General features: G+C 57.1%; 1 protein-coding gene across 1 annotated transcript in view; it reads left to right on the forward strand.

Moving 5' to 3' along the window:
- LAMA5 (laminin subunit alpha 5) overlaps positions 1-13,812 on the forward strand; it is a 48,646-nt gene that overhangs the window by 22,984 nt on the left and 11,850 nt on the right. The window contains exons 12-43 of the mRNA XM_084776726.1: positions 1,955-2,095; positions 2,169-2,306; positions 2,404-2,538; positions 2,634-2,768; positions 2,845-2,982; positions 3,463-3,515; positions 3,729-3,834; positions 3,929-3,981; positions 4,074-4,179; positions 4,606-4,705; positions 4,873-5,029; positions 5,182-5,320; positions 5,507-5,649; positions 5,729-5,835; positions 5,908-6,061; positions 6,378-6,538; positions 6,616-6,724; positions 7,163-7,260; positions 7,341-7,542; positions 7,697-7,823; positions 8,250-8,389; positions 8,661-8,776; positions 8,861-9,072; positions 9,454-9,658; positions 9,802-9,946; positions 10,111-10,251; positions 10,355-10,516; positions 10,717-10,818; positions 10,906-10,989; positions 12,446-12,676; positions 13,271-13,384; positions 13,552-13,679. Coding sequence (XP_084632852.1) covers positions 1,955-2,095; positions 2,169-2,306; positions 2,404-2,538; positions 2,634-2,768; positions 2,845-2,982; positions 3,463-3,515; positions 3,729-3,834; positions 3,929-3,981; positions 4,074-4,179; positions 4,606-4,705; positions 4,873-5,029; positions 5,182-5,320; positions 5,507-5,649; positions 5,729-5,835; positions 5,908-6,061; positions 6,378-6,538; positions 6,616-6,724; positions 7,163-7,260; positions 7,341-7,542; positions 7,697-7,823; positions 8,250-8,389; positions 8,661-8,776; positions 8,861-9,072; positions 9,454-9,658; positions 9,802-9,946; positions 10,111-10,251; positions 10,355-10,516; positions 10,717-10,818; positions 10,906-10,989; positions 12,446-12,676; positions 13,271-13,384; positions 13,552-13,679 — 4,282 coding nt within the window. The remainder of the gene's footprint in view (positions 1-1,954; positions 2,096-2,168; positions 2,307-2,403; positions 2,539-2,633; positions 2,769-2,844; positions 2,983-3,462; positions 3,516-3,728; positions 3,835-3,928; positions 3,982-4,073; positions 4,180-4,605; positions 4,706-4,872; positions 5,030-5,181; positions 5,321-5,506; positions 5,650-5,728; positions 5,836-5,907; positions 6,062-6,377; positions 6,539-6,615; positions 6,725-7,162; positions 7,261-7,340; positions 7,543-7,696; positions 7,824-8,249; positions 8,390-8,660; positions 8,777-8,860; positions 9,073-9,453; positions 9,659-9,801; positions 9,947-10,110; positions 10,252-10,354; positions 10,517-10,716; positions 10,819-10,905; positions 10,990-12,445; positions 12,677-13,270; positions 13,385-13,551; positions 13,680-13,812) is intronic.

Below are 13,812 nucleotides of genomic sequence, written 5' to 3' on the forward strand. Positions count from 1 at the left end.
GAAGTGCACAAAGGACCAGGACCAGTTTTTACCATAATCACCTTTTATTTAGCCTGTTCAATTTTAAAATTAATCTGTGTTTCATGTTTTGTGTGTGTGTCTATGATCACGTGCGTGCCTGATGCCCACAGAGGCAGAAGAGGTGTTGGATTGCCTGATCTTAGAGTTACGGATCTGAACCACCATGCGGGTGCTCAGACCTGCCTGAACCCTGGTCCTCTGCAAGAGTAGCCAGTGCTTTTAATTGTGCTTAGTTGTCTTCAGCCTCAGTCTTTATTTTTTGAAATGATGCACAGTCCCTTCCAGAAGCTCTGCCTGGGCCAGTGCTCTTGGCTATGGCTGTGTAGTTCAGTGGTACAGCACCTGCCTAGCTTTCACAAAACCCTGGATTCTGTTGTCAGCAAACACAAAAGGCAGATAACCCCTTCCTTCCTGGTACCCTGAACTCCATGTCTGTATGCGTACATCCTTAGAAACACTGCAGTGAACCATGCACCCTAGGGATGTGTCTTCTCCCACCACACTCCCGTAAACACGTCTGCTCACAGCCACGTTATACAGATAGACAGAGCATCAAATTAACCAACTACCCTGCCCTCCTTTCAAAAGACCTACAAGCACCCGTGACTTCATGGTTTTGTCTCCACGGGTGTTTTCCTAGAAGTCACAAGGCTCTGTCTTACCAAACTTGCATATACTGTGGCCTTTGCCCAGGTGCCAAGTCACTTTCCTAACACAAGACAACATATTGGTGCCCTGGCTGTGTGTACAGCTGCTGCCTGGACCATTGCCGACTGGCACAGTAGTTAGCCTCTGCTCTCAGCTTGAGTGGAACACAGGGACAGGTGCCCCCTTCTCAGTGGTTCTGGGATGGGTTTGCATCTTTTAGATGATGGTATTTTTTTTGTCCTGTTGGCAAGATCGTATCCTTGTAGGGCAGAACGGAGTGGATACTGTTTTACCGTAGGAGGGGTCTCAGCTTGGCTCCTGTGAGTTTGTGTGTTGTAGATACCCCAGGGCTTTGGACTGTGTTTCTCTGTCTGGTTTGCCTGTGGTCCTCTTCTTCTGGTCCTTTTCTTTGTGTCTTTTTCCCCTCCTTTTGGTTTTTTGGGACAGGGTTTCTCTGTGTAGCCTTGGCTGTCCTAGACTCTCTTTGTAGACCAGGCTGGCCTCAGAACTCACAGAGATCTGCCTGTCTCTGCCTCCCGAGTGCAGGGATCAAAGGCGTGCGCCACCACGCCTGGCTCCTTCTGCCTTCTTCACCCACCTTCTTCTCTGGCTTTAGACACTTTCTGTCACAGGGGTTTCCTTGCAACCCCACTGGCACCTTTGGTGGTTTATGAGGAAGGGACAGTAATGTGATGTCCTACCTGCTCTTCCTGATGTCAGGCTGGCCTTGTTTGCCCTCTTGTCATTCCTTTCTGGACTTTTGCTGAGGGACAAAGTGTGCAGCTGTCAGGCTGTGTCCTCACTGGCGCCTTTGAGCATTATTTGTTTCTTTGTTTTTGAGACAGGCTTTGAACTCACAGAGATCCACCTGCTTTTGTTTCCCAAGGGTGGGATGGAAGGCGTGTGCCACCACACCCAGCCAAATGTTTTGATTTTGCAGTTCATCGTTGTTTTCCTAAAGTAGCAGCTTTGGGAGATTTGGGTATTTTGGTTTGGTTTGGTTTTTTGAGACAGGCTTTCTCTATGTAGCCTTGGCTGTCCTGGACTCACTCTGTAGACTAGGCTGGCCTCGAACTCACGGCGATCTGCCTGCCTCTGCCAAGTGCTGGGATTACAGGCGTGCACCACCCCTGCTCAACTGGGTTTTTTTTGTTTGTTTGTTTTTCGATTCTAATTTCTGCTATGTAAGTATGTAATTATGTGACTTTGTGGAAAAGCTGGTTTTTCAGGTGGGAGGGCTGGGCTCTGCCTGTGTCTGAGCCTCTTTCTCCCACCTTCCCCTTAGGTTGTGACTGCAGTGCCTCAGGGACCCAGGGCAATGCCTGCAGGAAGGACCCACGGTTGGGACGCTGCGTGTGCAAACCGAACTTCCAGGGCACCCACTGTGAGCTCTGTGCACCTGGATTCTACGGTGCTAGCTGCCAACGTGAGTGCAGCCCCTCTTACCCACTCATGAGTGCCCCGCAGCAGCGTTGGCTGATCAGCTGTTCTCTCTGCAGCGTGTCAGTGCTCCAGCCCTGGGGCAGCCAGTGGCCTCTGTGACCCAGAGTCTGGCCAGTGCACATGCCGCACAGGCTTTGAGGGGGACAGCTGTGATCACTGCGCCCCTGGATACTTCCACTTCCCCCTCTGTCAGTGTGAGTGGCATCCCTCCACGTGGGGCATAGGTGGCTGGGGTACCTGAGAGACAGCCTGTTCCTGTTAGGGTCCCCAGTAACACATCCCACCCTGCAGTATGTGGCTGCAGCCCTGCTGGGACCCTGCCTGAAAGCTGTGACGAGGCTGGCCGTTGCCAGTGCCGACCTGGGTTTGATGGCCCTCACTGTGACCGCTGCCTCCCAGGCTACCATGGTTACCCAGACTGTCGTGGTAAGCAAAAATTGAGGGCAAGAAGGGGTCAGGCCAGCCCTACAGGACCACGGTCTGACCCCCCTCCCTCCCGCTCCACCCTGTGTGCCCCATAGCTTGTGCCTGTGACCCTCGGGGGTCCCTGGATCAATACTGCGGAGTGGGCGGTTTGTGCCGCTGCCGTCCTGGCTACACAGGCACCACTTGCCAGGAATGCAGCCCTGGCTTCCACGGCTTCCCCAGCTGCGCCCGTGAGTTTCTTGGGAGAAAGGGGGTGGACAGTTGACAGCCCTACCTTGTACCCACACGCTGACTTCACCCCCACAGCCTGTCACTGCTCTGCTGATGGTTCCTTGCATACAGCCTGTGACCCCACGACGGGGCAGTGTAGCTGCCGGCCCCGAGTGACAGGACTGCGCTGTGATGTGTGTGTGCCCGGTGCCTATAACTTCCCCTACTGCGAAGGTGAGTTGGCGGGGCAGCAGAGGTTGGCCCTGCCTGTGTGGTATGTGTGCACTGCACTGCCCACGGAGGTCCACGTATGTGTGCACCCAGGGGCTGCGTTCTGGAGCCATGTGTCTTTAAGGTGGTTCATATGCTGAGTTGTATGTGTGATGTTTCCACGTACCACATGTGTTCTCGTGCTTTGTGAATGTTCAAGCAGCTATTCACGTGATTGCTCTGTGTGCGTATTACATGCATTTATGTGTGGGTGAGTAGTGTTTATATGTATCCGTGCCTGTATTCACATGCTACAGCCACATGCAACATGGAGGAGGAACATGCACCACCCTTGCCTTGGTAGCTGGAGCAGGGCGGTTCATGTTTTCATACCCGTTTCACAACCATAGGGGAGGGATTTGGGTTCGTTCTGTCTGGGGCTGGAAAGCGCTGGACCTTGGGGTCCTCACTGAGGAGTGATCAAGCCTTGTTTTTCTCTCATAGCTGGCTCTTGTCATCCTGCTGGTCTGGCCCCAGCCAACCCTGCCCTTCCTGAGGTGAGCACGGGATTGCCCATGGTGCAGGATCAGGCAGCGGATGCAGCCCAGGCAAACCCTGCCTTCCCGCCTGCTGCTTGTTGGCTGTGGCCACCGCAGGGGCCCATCCTTCTGAAGCTCCTTTCTTTCCATTCTGGGTGGCTGTCACGCAGGGGGCAAGGGCAGGTGAGGGGCTTTGGCCTTTTTCTGTCCCACAGTCTTACCCTCTCCCAGGCACAGGCTCCCTGTACATGCCGGGCTCACGTGGAGGGGCCAAGGTGTGATCACTGTAAACCTGGCTACTGGGGGCTGAGTCCTAGCAACCCTGAAGGCTGCACACGTGAGTCTGCCCTAGACGGATGGTTGGGGGGTGTGAGGGGTAGACCCCAAGCCCTTCTGTCCCCAGGGCTCTCAGCCCTCTCTGCTCTCCCCAGGCTGTAGCTGTGACCCACGAGGCACACTGGGTGGAGTTACTGAGTGCCACTTGGTGAGTCAGGGTATTGGGTTAGGGTCCGGGGGTGGGGGGTCAAGTGTATTAGGATTCTACCCCACTAAGTCTCACTTCTTCTTCCTCCTCAGAGCAATGGGCAGTGTTTCTGCAAGCCTCACGTGTGTGGCCAGACCTGTGCGACCTGCAAGGATGGCTTCTTTGGCATAGACCACGCCAACTACTTTGGCTGCCGTAGTAAGTGTTCACACAGGCCCCCAGACATCGTTCGTACTGTACCGTGCAAGAAAGACTGAGGCCCAGGGTGCACTCTGGAAGACTACAGCTCAGGGAGGCAGGCATAAGTGGGTCAGTTAGGTAGGCAGGTCTTTCTCTGACAACAGCAAGAGGCCCAGATGCTTGAATGCCCCCCACTCCCACCAGCTCTGTGCTGGGGGAGCTCTGTTCTGACGCATGGTCCTTTACTCCATCCTGTGTTCATAGCAGACATCACCAATCCATCCCAGATCCCTTGTCCCTGGCCCCAAGCAGACCCTAAGGGTCGATGCTAGTTTTTCTACTGAGGGTGGGTAGAGACCTGCCAATGGGGCCTAACCTGGAGGGTTGTGAGAGGGGAGCCCTAAGGGACTAGGCATCGTCTGACTCCGTTCTTGCCCAACACAGGCTGCCGGTGTGATGTTGGTGGTGCCCTAGGCCAGGGCTGCGAACCAAGGACGGGTGCCTGCAGGTGCCGCCCTAACACCCAGGGCCCCACCTGCAGCGAGTAAGTACCTTCCACTGGCTGGGCCTGGGTTGGGGTGACAGGACGAACATGTCCCCTAAGTTCTCACCAGGAGCCCACAAGGTACTCAGCTGCTGCCCCTTGGAAATCTGGGTGGCTGTGTGAGGCTGGTGCCTGTCCCACTCACCACACACCCTGTGCCGTGGCAGGCCAGCTAAGGACCACTACCTGGCGGACCTGCATCACATGCGCCTGGAGCTGGAGGAGGCGGCCACCCCCGAGGGCCACGCCGTACGCTTTGGCTTCAACCCCCTGGAGTTTGAGAGCTTTAGCTGGAGAGGATACGCACACATGACGGCTATCCAGGTGGGCCACGCTGCCCGCTTCCCAGGGCTTGGTGCAAAAAATGGAACCAGCTGGCCCCCCTCGGGTGACGAGCAGAGCAAGCAGGGCCTCGGGATCCTGGGGCCCAGCTCAGTGGGCAGACGAGTGACCCTCTTGCCTCGCACGCATCACAGCCCAGGATCGTGGCCAAGCTGAACGTGACCTCCCCCGACCTCTTCCGTCTGGTCTTCCGATATGTCAACCGGGGACCCACAAGTGTGAATGGCCGGGTCTCTGTTCGTGAAGAGGGCAAGTTTTCTAGCTGTACCAACTGTGAGTGGAGCCTGCCCACCCATTCCTCTTCCAACCCCCAACCTACCCCAACCCCACCCCCCGACTCATGTAGGCGGTTGGACCCAACCTGTGCCATCTTCATCCCAGCCTCCATCCCGTGGGAGGGGTACAGACTCGGGGGTTGGCATGAGCACTGAGCCCAGGCGCCTTACCTTCCCCACCCAGGCACAGAGCAGAGCCAGCCGGTGGCCTTCCCACCCAGCACAGAGCCTGCCTTTGTCACTGTGCCCCAGAGGGGCTTTGGGGAACCCTTTGTGCTGAACCCTGGCATCTGGGCCTTGCTGGTGGAGGCTGAAGGTGTACTTCTGGTGAGAGGCCAGGGCCACAGTGGGGTGGGGGCAGGCCCCGGGCCCCAGAGCCCTCGTACTCACCTCCCATCTCTCCCAGGACTACGTGGTCCTACTGCCCAGCATCTACTATGAGGCTGCGCTCCTCCAGCACCGAGTAGCGGAGGCTTGTACCTACCGTCCCTCAGCTCTGCAGTCCACAGAGAAGTAAGGCCCTGTGGGGTGGCTTGGGGCTGGATCCCGGATAGACCTGTGCTGACGTCACTCTCTGTTCTCCAGCTGCCTCCTGTATGCTCACCTACCCCTGGACGCCTTCCCCTCCGTAGCTGGGACTGCCGCCCTGTGTCGCTATGACAACAGCCTGCCTCGGCCCTGCCCCACAGAGCAGCTCAGCCCTTCACACCCACCACTGGCAACCTGCACTGGCAGTGATGTGGGTGTCTGAGGGCCCGTGGAGGAGTGGGTGCTGTGAGCCTTGGACTAGAGGGTGGTGCCTGTCTCCACGACGGAGTGGGTACAAGGCCAGGTTGTGAGATGATGGAGCTGGCGTGCGTGGCCCAGAGTGGCTGGCCGCTGCTGTCCCCAGTGGACACTGGGGGTGAAAGGGAACTCACCTGGCTTTTCTGCTTCCATGACCTGGAGCGGCCCTCTCCTTTTTCTCGGAGATGCCCTGGGCACCAAGACCTTGCCGTAGGCATCTGTGGGGTGGGTGAGGATCATGGGCCTCTGGTGACCCTGCCCTCCCCCAGGTGGACATCCAGCTTGAGATGGCAGTGCCTCGGCCAGGCCGATATGCTCTGGTGGTGGAATATGTCAGTGAGGATTCACACCAGGAGGTGGGCGTGGCTGTGCACACCCCTCAGAGAGCTCCCCAGCATGGAATGTTCCACCTGCACCCCTGCCCATACAGGTGAGCTTAGGACAGGAAAGGGCGGATGGGAGGACGCTGCCCAGGGCTTTCCACGTACAGTCCATCCCTCCGTACAGTTCCCTGTGCCGGGGTCCAGCTCGGGGTACGCAGCAGCATCTGGCCACCTTCCACCTGGACTCGGAGGCCAGCATCCGGCTCACGGCTGAGCAGGCTAACTTCTTCCTGGTAAAACGCCTTGAGCCCTTGCCCCAGGGCAGGTTCTCCCCCCCCCCCCCCATATTTTAAGTATGTGTGCAAGAGAGCAGGGCCTGTGGGTCCCAGGACCTCCTGTGGTGTGGCGCTCGCTGCAGTGTAGTGTGTCCCTGCTTACAGTTGTTAGCCTTTGATGGGGAGTATGCAGACCTGGACCTGTTCTTGGCCTCTGAGCTGAGGGAGCCCAAGATAAAGATGGGTGGATGGAGACAGACCAGGCAGATGGGAAGCAAACCCTAGGATCCGCCACCAGTCCTGCACCCGAGTCTGGGCTGCAAGCAGAAGACAGGAGTGACTGAGTCTAGACTCAGTGGACCCCTGGGATCTAAACCGTGTGACCAGCCACCCGCACCCCCCCTCGCCTGTCCTCGGCTGTCTAGGGAATAGCAGCATATACCATCCTACCCACAGCATAGCGTCACCCTGGTACCTGTGGAGGAGTTCAGCATGGAGTTCGTGGAGCCTGGGGTCTTCTGTGTGAGCAGTCATGGCACTTTCAATCCCGGCAGGTAGTGGTGCTGGGAGTGACTGGGGTGCATAGCAGGGACCTCTTGGCCGGGGGCGCACACTCACTCACGGTGCTTCCCAGCTCTGCCTGTCTGCCCTCCCGATTTCCGAAGCCACCGCAGCCCATCGTCCTTAAGGACTGCCAGGTCTTGCCGCTGCCCCCTGACCTGCCCCTGACCCAGTCACAGGAGCTTACGCCAGGTGCACCCCCGGCTGGGCCACAGCCTCGGCCCCCAACCACTGTGGACCCTAATGCAGAACCTACCTTGCTGCGTCACCCACAGGTGAGGGCCGAGGTCAAACAGAAGCCTTCCCAGGGAGTGGGCGTGAGGCAGGGCAGGGCGCTGGGTCCCTACCCTCCTCCGTGACAGATGTCCGCAGCAGTGGGGGACCAGCTGTTCTCTACTCAGGCCACTCATTGGAGACTTTTTTCTACAGGGCACTGTGGTCTTCACCACCCAGGTGCCCACCCTGGGCCGCTATGCCTTCCTGCTGCACGGCTACCAGCCAGTCCACCCCACCTTCCCCGTGGAGGTACTCATCAATGGTGGCCGCGTCTGGCAGGGTGAGTGACGGAGTGTGCCACAGTGACAAGGGAGCATAGCCTGGATGCTGTCTGTCAGTTTTCAAACTGAGTCCCCCATGGCCACAGTGAGGGGCCATCCTCAGAAGTCTTAGCCTAACAGCTGCTGTTCCCTGTGTTAGGGCTCTTCGTTTTTGTCAGGAGTGGTGACACAGGTACAGTGGCTGGGACGTCCAGTCACTTGTACATGGGCGTTGGTCATGGGTGGCTATGCATAATTCACAAAGGGTGAGGCCTGGTTTCAAAGGCTGCTGATACGCTCTCTGCCTGTGACCCGCCATCACATGTGGTTCTTAGCACAAGGCCCGATCTGTCTGTGTCACCTCATATCTCTTAACTGCCCCGTAGCCAGGCGGCTAAAGTAGTCAGTATTGGAGGCCTGACCTTCCCGTTTTGACCCCCTGCCAGGCCACGCCAATGCCAGCTTCTGTCCACATGGTTACGGCTGCCGTACCCTGGTGTTGTGTGAGGGTCAGACAATGCTGGATGTGACAGACAACGAGCTCACCGTGACCGTGCGTGTGCCTGAAGGCCGGTGGCTCTGGCTGGTGAGGCCAGTTGCACTTGCAGAGAGGTCTTCCCTTTGAGCCTGTCGCGTATCTGTGGGGCTCGGCCGGTAGAGGAGGGCACAAGCGACACCAGACGCTTCGCTCACTGTCTCTTCCGTGTCCCAGTCCGTGACCTACCTCCTGTCGATCACTGCCATACCTTGGCCTTAGCCAGTCTGAGGGGCTCCCCCATCGCCTGTCCCTCCTGCCTGCAGGCTCTATCCACATCCCCCCCAGCCACGCCCAAAGCTGACTAGGTCCTGTCCCTTAGGACTACGTACTCATTGTCCCCGAGGAAGCGTACAGCTCCAGTTACCTCCACGAGGAGCCCCTGGACAAGTCCTATGACTTCCTCAGCCACTGTGCCACCCACGGCTACCACATCAGGTGGGCTGGGCTGGGGCAGGACAGAGGTCTGGGGGGCACAGGGGTCAGGCCAGGAGCCAGCCTCACCACTGCCCTCCAATGCAGTCCCAGCAGCTCATCTCTGTTCTGCCGGAACGCCGCCACCTCCCTCTCCCTCTACTACAATAACGGGGCCCTGCCTTGTGGCTGCCACGAGGTGGGTGCCATAAGCCCCACGTGTGAACCCTTCGGGGGCCAGTGTCCCTGCCGAAGCCATGTCATTGGCCGAGACTGCTCCCGCTGTGCCACCGGCTACTGGGGCTTCCCCAAATGCAGGCGTGAGTACCAGGTGCTCAGAGCACCAGCCCCAAGGACTCCCTGGGGGATGGGGTACTCCAGGATCCTGGAAGCACGGTGGTCAAGGGAACATTCTGGAGCCTAGCTGACTAGCCCTGTCATTTTCCTGTCTGTGCACCTCAGGCAGCTAGTAGCTGGGTGAAGTGCATTTGCTTTGTGGGCTTCTCTAAAAGCCTCTCTCTAGGAAGCAGCAGCCCCAGACAAAGTCACATTGACTGTTCTTGTCAGTGGAGCTCTGGGAGGCACAGGGACTGTGGGTGGAGCTTGGGTGGCATCCCTACCCTTTCCAGCCACATCCTTAGGGCTGCACCTGGGGGCCTGAGTGGGGCAGAGGGGTCAACCAGTGATATCCATCCCCACAGCCTGTGACTGTGGCGCCCGCCTGTGCGACGAACTCACTGGTCAGTGTATCTGTCCACCACGCACTGTCCCCCCTGACTGCCTGGTCTGCCAGCCTCAGAGCTTTGGTTGCCACCCCTTGGTTGGCTGTGAGGAGTGCAACTGCTCAGGGCCTGGCGTCCAGGAGCTGACAGACCCCACCTGTGACATGGACAGCGGCCAGTGCAAGTGAGTCTGGACGGCGTCCCCACGGTCAGGGAGAGCGTTGCCCCTTACGTCACGACCCACTCCTGTATCTCAGGCTGGGATCCTGTGGGCTCCGGACGCCCGAGGGCTGGAGGGGAACTCACCTAGCCTTTATCCACACACAGATGCAGACCCAACGTAGCTGGGCGTCGCTGTGACACCTGTGCCCCAGGCTTCTACGGTTATCCCAGCTGTCGTCCCTGTGATTGCCATGAGGCAGGCACCATGCCTAGTGTGTGTGACCCCCTGACAGGCCAGTGCCACTGCAAGGTGAGCGGCCATCATTTTCACTTCGACTGAGACATTGTCCTCCGCGGCCTTCCTGGGCAGGTGGGGTTTCCTGGAAGCTTTCGGGGGGGACAAGGTGTAAAACTGATAATACAGTCTGGTCCTCAACACATAGCCAACCGACCTTCACCGTCTCCTGCCCTTAGGAGAATGTCCAGGGCTCAAGATGTGACCAGTGTCGCGTGGGGACCTTCTCCTTGGACGCTGCTAACCCCAAGGGCTGTACCCGCTGCTTCTGTTTCGGGGCCACAGAGCGCTGTAGGAGCTCTGACCATGCCCGCTACGAGGTATCCTGTCCTAGCCTGGGACTGAGGCGGCCTAGAGGGGCCCAGAGAGAGTGCGGGGCTAGGCCAAGTTTCCACGCCGTGTGACCCGTGTGTGTGCTCACAGTTCGTGGACATGAATGGCTGGGTGCTGTTGGGCAGTGACCGGCAGGTGGTACCGCATCAGCGGAGGCCTGAGATGGAGCTGCTGCACGCGGACCTGCGCCTTGTGGCCGACACTTCCTCAGAACTCTACTGGCAAGCCCCACCCTCCTACCTGGGAGACAGGGTAAGCAGGGGCATTTGGTTTGAGTGATTCTACCGTGAGGGCAGGAAGTGTCCTGGGGTACCGGGGAGACAGTGAGATTACATCCAGGGACCTTGGAGCTACATTGTCAAGGGAGTCTGAGAGGTGCCCAGGGGTGGGTGCTGTGAGGAATGGATGTGAAAAAATAGGGAGACCATTCATTCCCACCGTGCTGGCTCTAGGTGTCTTCCTATGGAGGGACCCTCCACTATGAGCTGCACTCAGAGCCCCAGCGTGGCGACATCTTCATCCCCTATGAGAGCCGGCCGGACGTGGTGCTGCAGGTAGTTGGGTGGGGTAGGTGTGGCCAGCCGGCATGGTGAGCCCGCCCAGTTGCCAGCCCTCACCTGGTCCCTGTGTCTGGCTTTCAGGGCAACCAGATGAGCATCGCCTTCCTGGAGCTGGCGTACCCTCCACCTGGTCACGTTCACCGGGGACAGCTACAACTAGTGGAGGTAAGCAGAGCTGACCCGAACCCCAGGATGGGCTGAAAGGAGCCACAGCCAATGTACTCAACCGTCCTCCACCATGGACAATAGCCAGCCATAGAAGGAGACAGAGGCCGCTGGGCTTCCGATCTGATCATCCATGAGCGGGTCATCTCTGGTTTTAAAACCCTTGATCACACCGTGTGAACAGCCCCTGGGGCTCCTTTGACCCCTTGACCACTGTGGGAGCTGCCCCTCTGTGTCTCAGACTTGGCCTCTCTTTAGATGGCTTCGCTCTACACACATCAAGAGCCCCCTCCAGTTTGTAGCTTGATTTTTTTAAAATTACTATTTTATTTATTTAATTTGTTTTGTGTGTGTGTATGTGTACATACAGACCCAGGCATACATGTTACAACATGCACATGGAATCAGAGGACGACTTGCAAGAGGTAGTTCTCTTCCACCGTGCAGGTCCTGGGGATTGGACTTGGCGGCTTGAGGGCAGGCACCGTTACTCAGTGAGCTGCCCCATTGGCCTTCTAACTTTCTTTTTTAAAAATGTCCTTTGAGGGGCTGGAGAAATGGCTCAGCCATTAGGAGCACTGGCTGCTCTTCCAGAGGTCTTGAGTTTAATTCCCAGCAACCACATGGTGGCTCACAACCATCTATAATGGGACCCAACGCACCTCTCTGCCATGCAGATGTACATGCAGACAGAGTACTTATTAAATACATAAATCTTTAAAAAACAAACAAAAAAACTCAGCTGCGTGGTGGTGGTGCACGCCTATAATCCCAGCACTTGGGAGGCAGAGGCAGGCGGATGTCTATGAGTTCGAAGCCAGCCTGGACTACAGAGCGAGTTCCAGGACAGCCAAAGCTGTTACACAGAGAAACCCTGTCTCAAAAAAACCAAACCAACCAAACAAACAAACAAAAAAACCCAACCTTCCTTTAAAAAATGTCCTTTGATGAACAGATTTTTGAATATTCAAGTCTATCAAGTTTTCATGCCCAGTTTCTATGTCTTATTTGTGAAAATATTTGTCTTCCTGATATCAGAAAGGACATTCTTTTTAAAGGTTTTCTTTTAAAAGAGTTGAACTATTTTCTTGCATATTTCTTTCTTTCTTTTTTTAATTTATTAAGTAGTGTTTTGGGGTTTTTATTTTTGCCTGCCTGCATGCCTGCATGCCAGAAAAGGGAATCAGATCTCATTATAGTTGGTTGTGAGCCGCCACGTGGTTGCTGGGAATTGAGCTCAGGACCTTCGAAAGAACAGACAATGCTCTTAACATGTGAGCCCACCTCTCCAGCCCTGTATTTATAATATATCTGGGGTTGACTTTGTGTGGTGTGAAGTAGGAACCCAGCGGCTCATTCTCACCGTGGGTGACTTCTGGTGTCACCTGCTCCTGTGTCCTGTGTGTCCTGCACTCCATGCTCCACCCCCAGCTGAGTTCTTATCTTGGTCCCACAGGGGAACTTCCGGCACTTGGAGACTCACAACCCAGTGTCCCGTGAAGAACTTATGATGGTGCTGGCCGGCCTGGAGCAGCTGCAGATCCGAGCCCTCTTCTCACAGACCTCTGCCACTGTCTCCTTGCGTAGAGTGGTACTAGAGGTGGCTGGCGAGGCTGGCAGGGGGCCTCCGGCCAGCAATGTGGAACTGTGTATGTGCCCTGCCAGCTACCGTGGGGACTCATGTCAGGTAACGTGGTGAGGGTACTTGGCATATGTGCATACTTCTGCCGGTACCTGGTCTCCACTCTGCCCTGTCTCTGCCCAGCGTGCCTTCCTCTCCGCCACCTTGCCAGCCTACTTGGCCTGTTCATTCAGCTGCTGTGCCATCACTTGTTTTTCCCACCATTCATCACGGCCTGCCTCTGTTGCTCACCCAGCACCCACACAGCCGCATCCCTGCTCCATCCCGGTTCCGGCTGTCAACCTCCCCTCCCTCACCTCTATCCATCTGCCTGTGGCTCTGAGTAGCTTAGCATGGTACCGGAGGAAGGTTTGTGACTGACCACCACTAGAAAAAGATGTTTGGGGTAGAAAGAAGAAGGCAGCTCTGCTCACCAAGCCCCACTGTGCAGTCATCCCTGGGCACAGCGTTCACTGGTGGAGGCCCAGCAGCTGGACGTGGCTGGTAGTTCTGGCATCCGGCTCTCTGTGATCCAGGGTGTGCTGCCCCTGCAGCCCCTGCTGGCACGTGAAGGTCCCCAGATGCTGACTTGGTCTGCCCAGCCTTGGGGTTGGCATCACATTTCCCCCCATCACTAATGCCCTACCTGCCTTCCTCCAGGAATGTGCCCCTGGCTATTACCGGGACACCAAAGGTCTCTTCCTGGGCCGCTGTGTCCCCTGTCAGTGCCACGGGCATTCAGACCGCTGCCTTCCTGGCTCTGGCACCTGTGTGGTGAGTACTCTTGAGGAGGCTGACTGGTCAAGGAAGACCCCAGAGTCTGTGGTTCCAGATAAACTGAGGCCCCAGACGCAGAGAACTCTCTGGCTTAGGGCAGAGTATCCGGAGTCAGGTGCGGGCGGTGTCTTTACTCTCAGCACTGACTTTCCACTGTACCCCAGGGCTGCCAGCACAACACAGAAGGGGACCAGTGTGAGCGCTGCAGGGCCGGCTTTGTGAGCAGTGATCCTAACAACCCTGCAGCTCCCTGTGTGAGCTGCCCGTGCCCCTTGGCTGTACCTTCCAACAAGTAAGCAGCTCCTGGTCCTTCTGCAGCCCCTGAGCAGCTGGGGCAGGCCTGTTAGGTGGGAACCCCCAGCACCCCAGCACCCCCAGCCCCAGGTGCTGGTCCTGATGCAGAGGCACTAGTGTGTGGCACCTGC

The sequence above is a fragment of the Acomys minous genome (genome assembly GCF_964271855.1).
Source record: "Acomys minous genome assembly, chromosome: 3".
Classification (NCBI taxonomy): Eukaryota; Metazoa; Chordata; class Mammalia; order Rodentia; family Muridae; genus Acomys; species Acomys minous.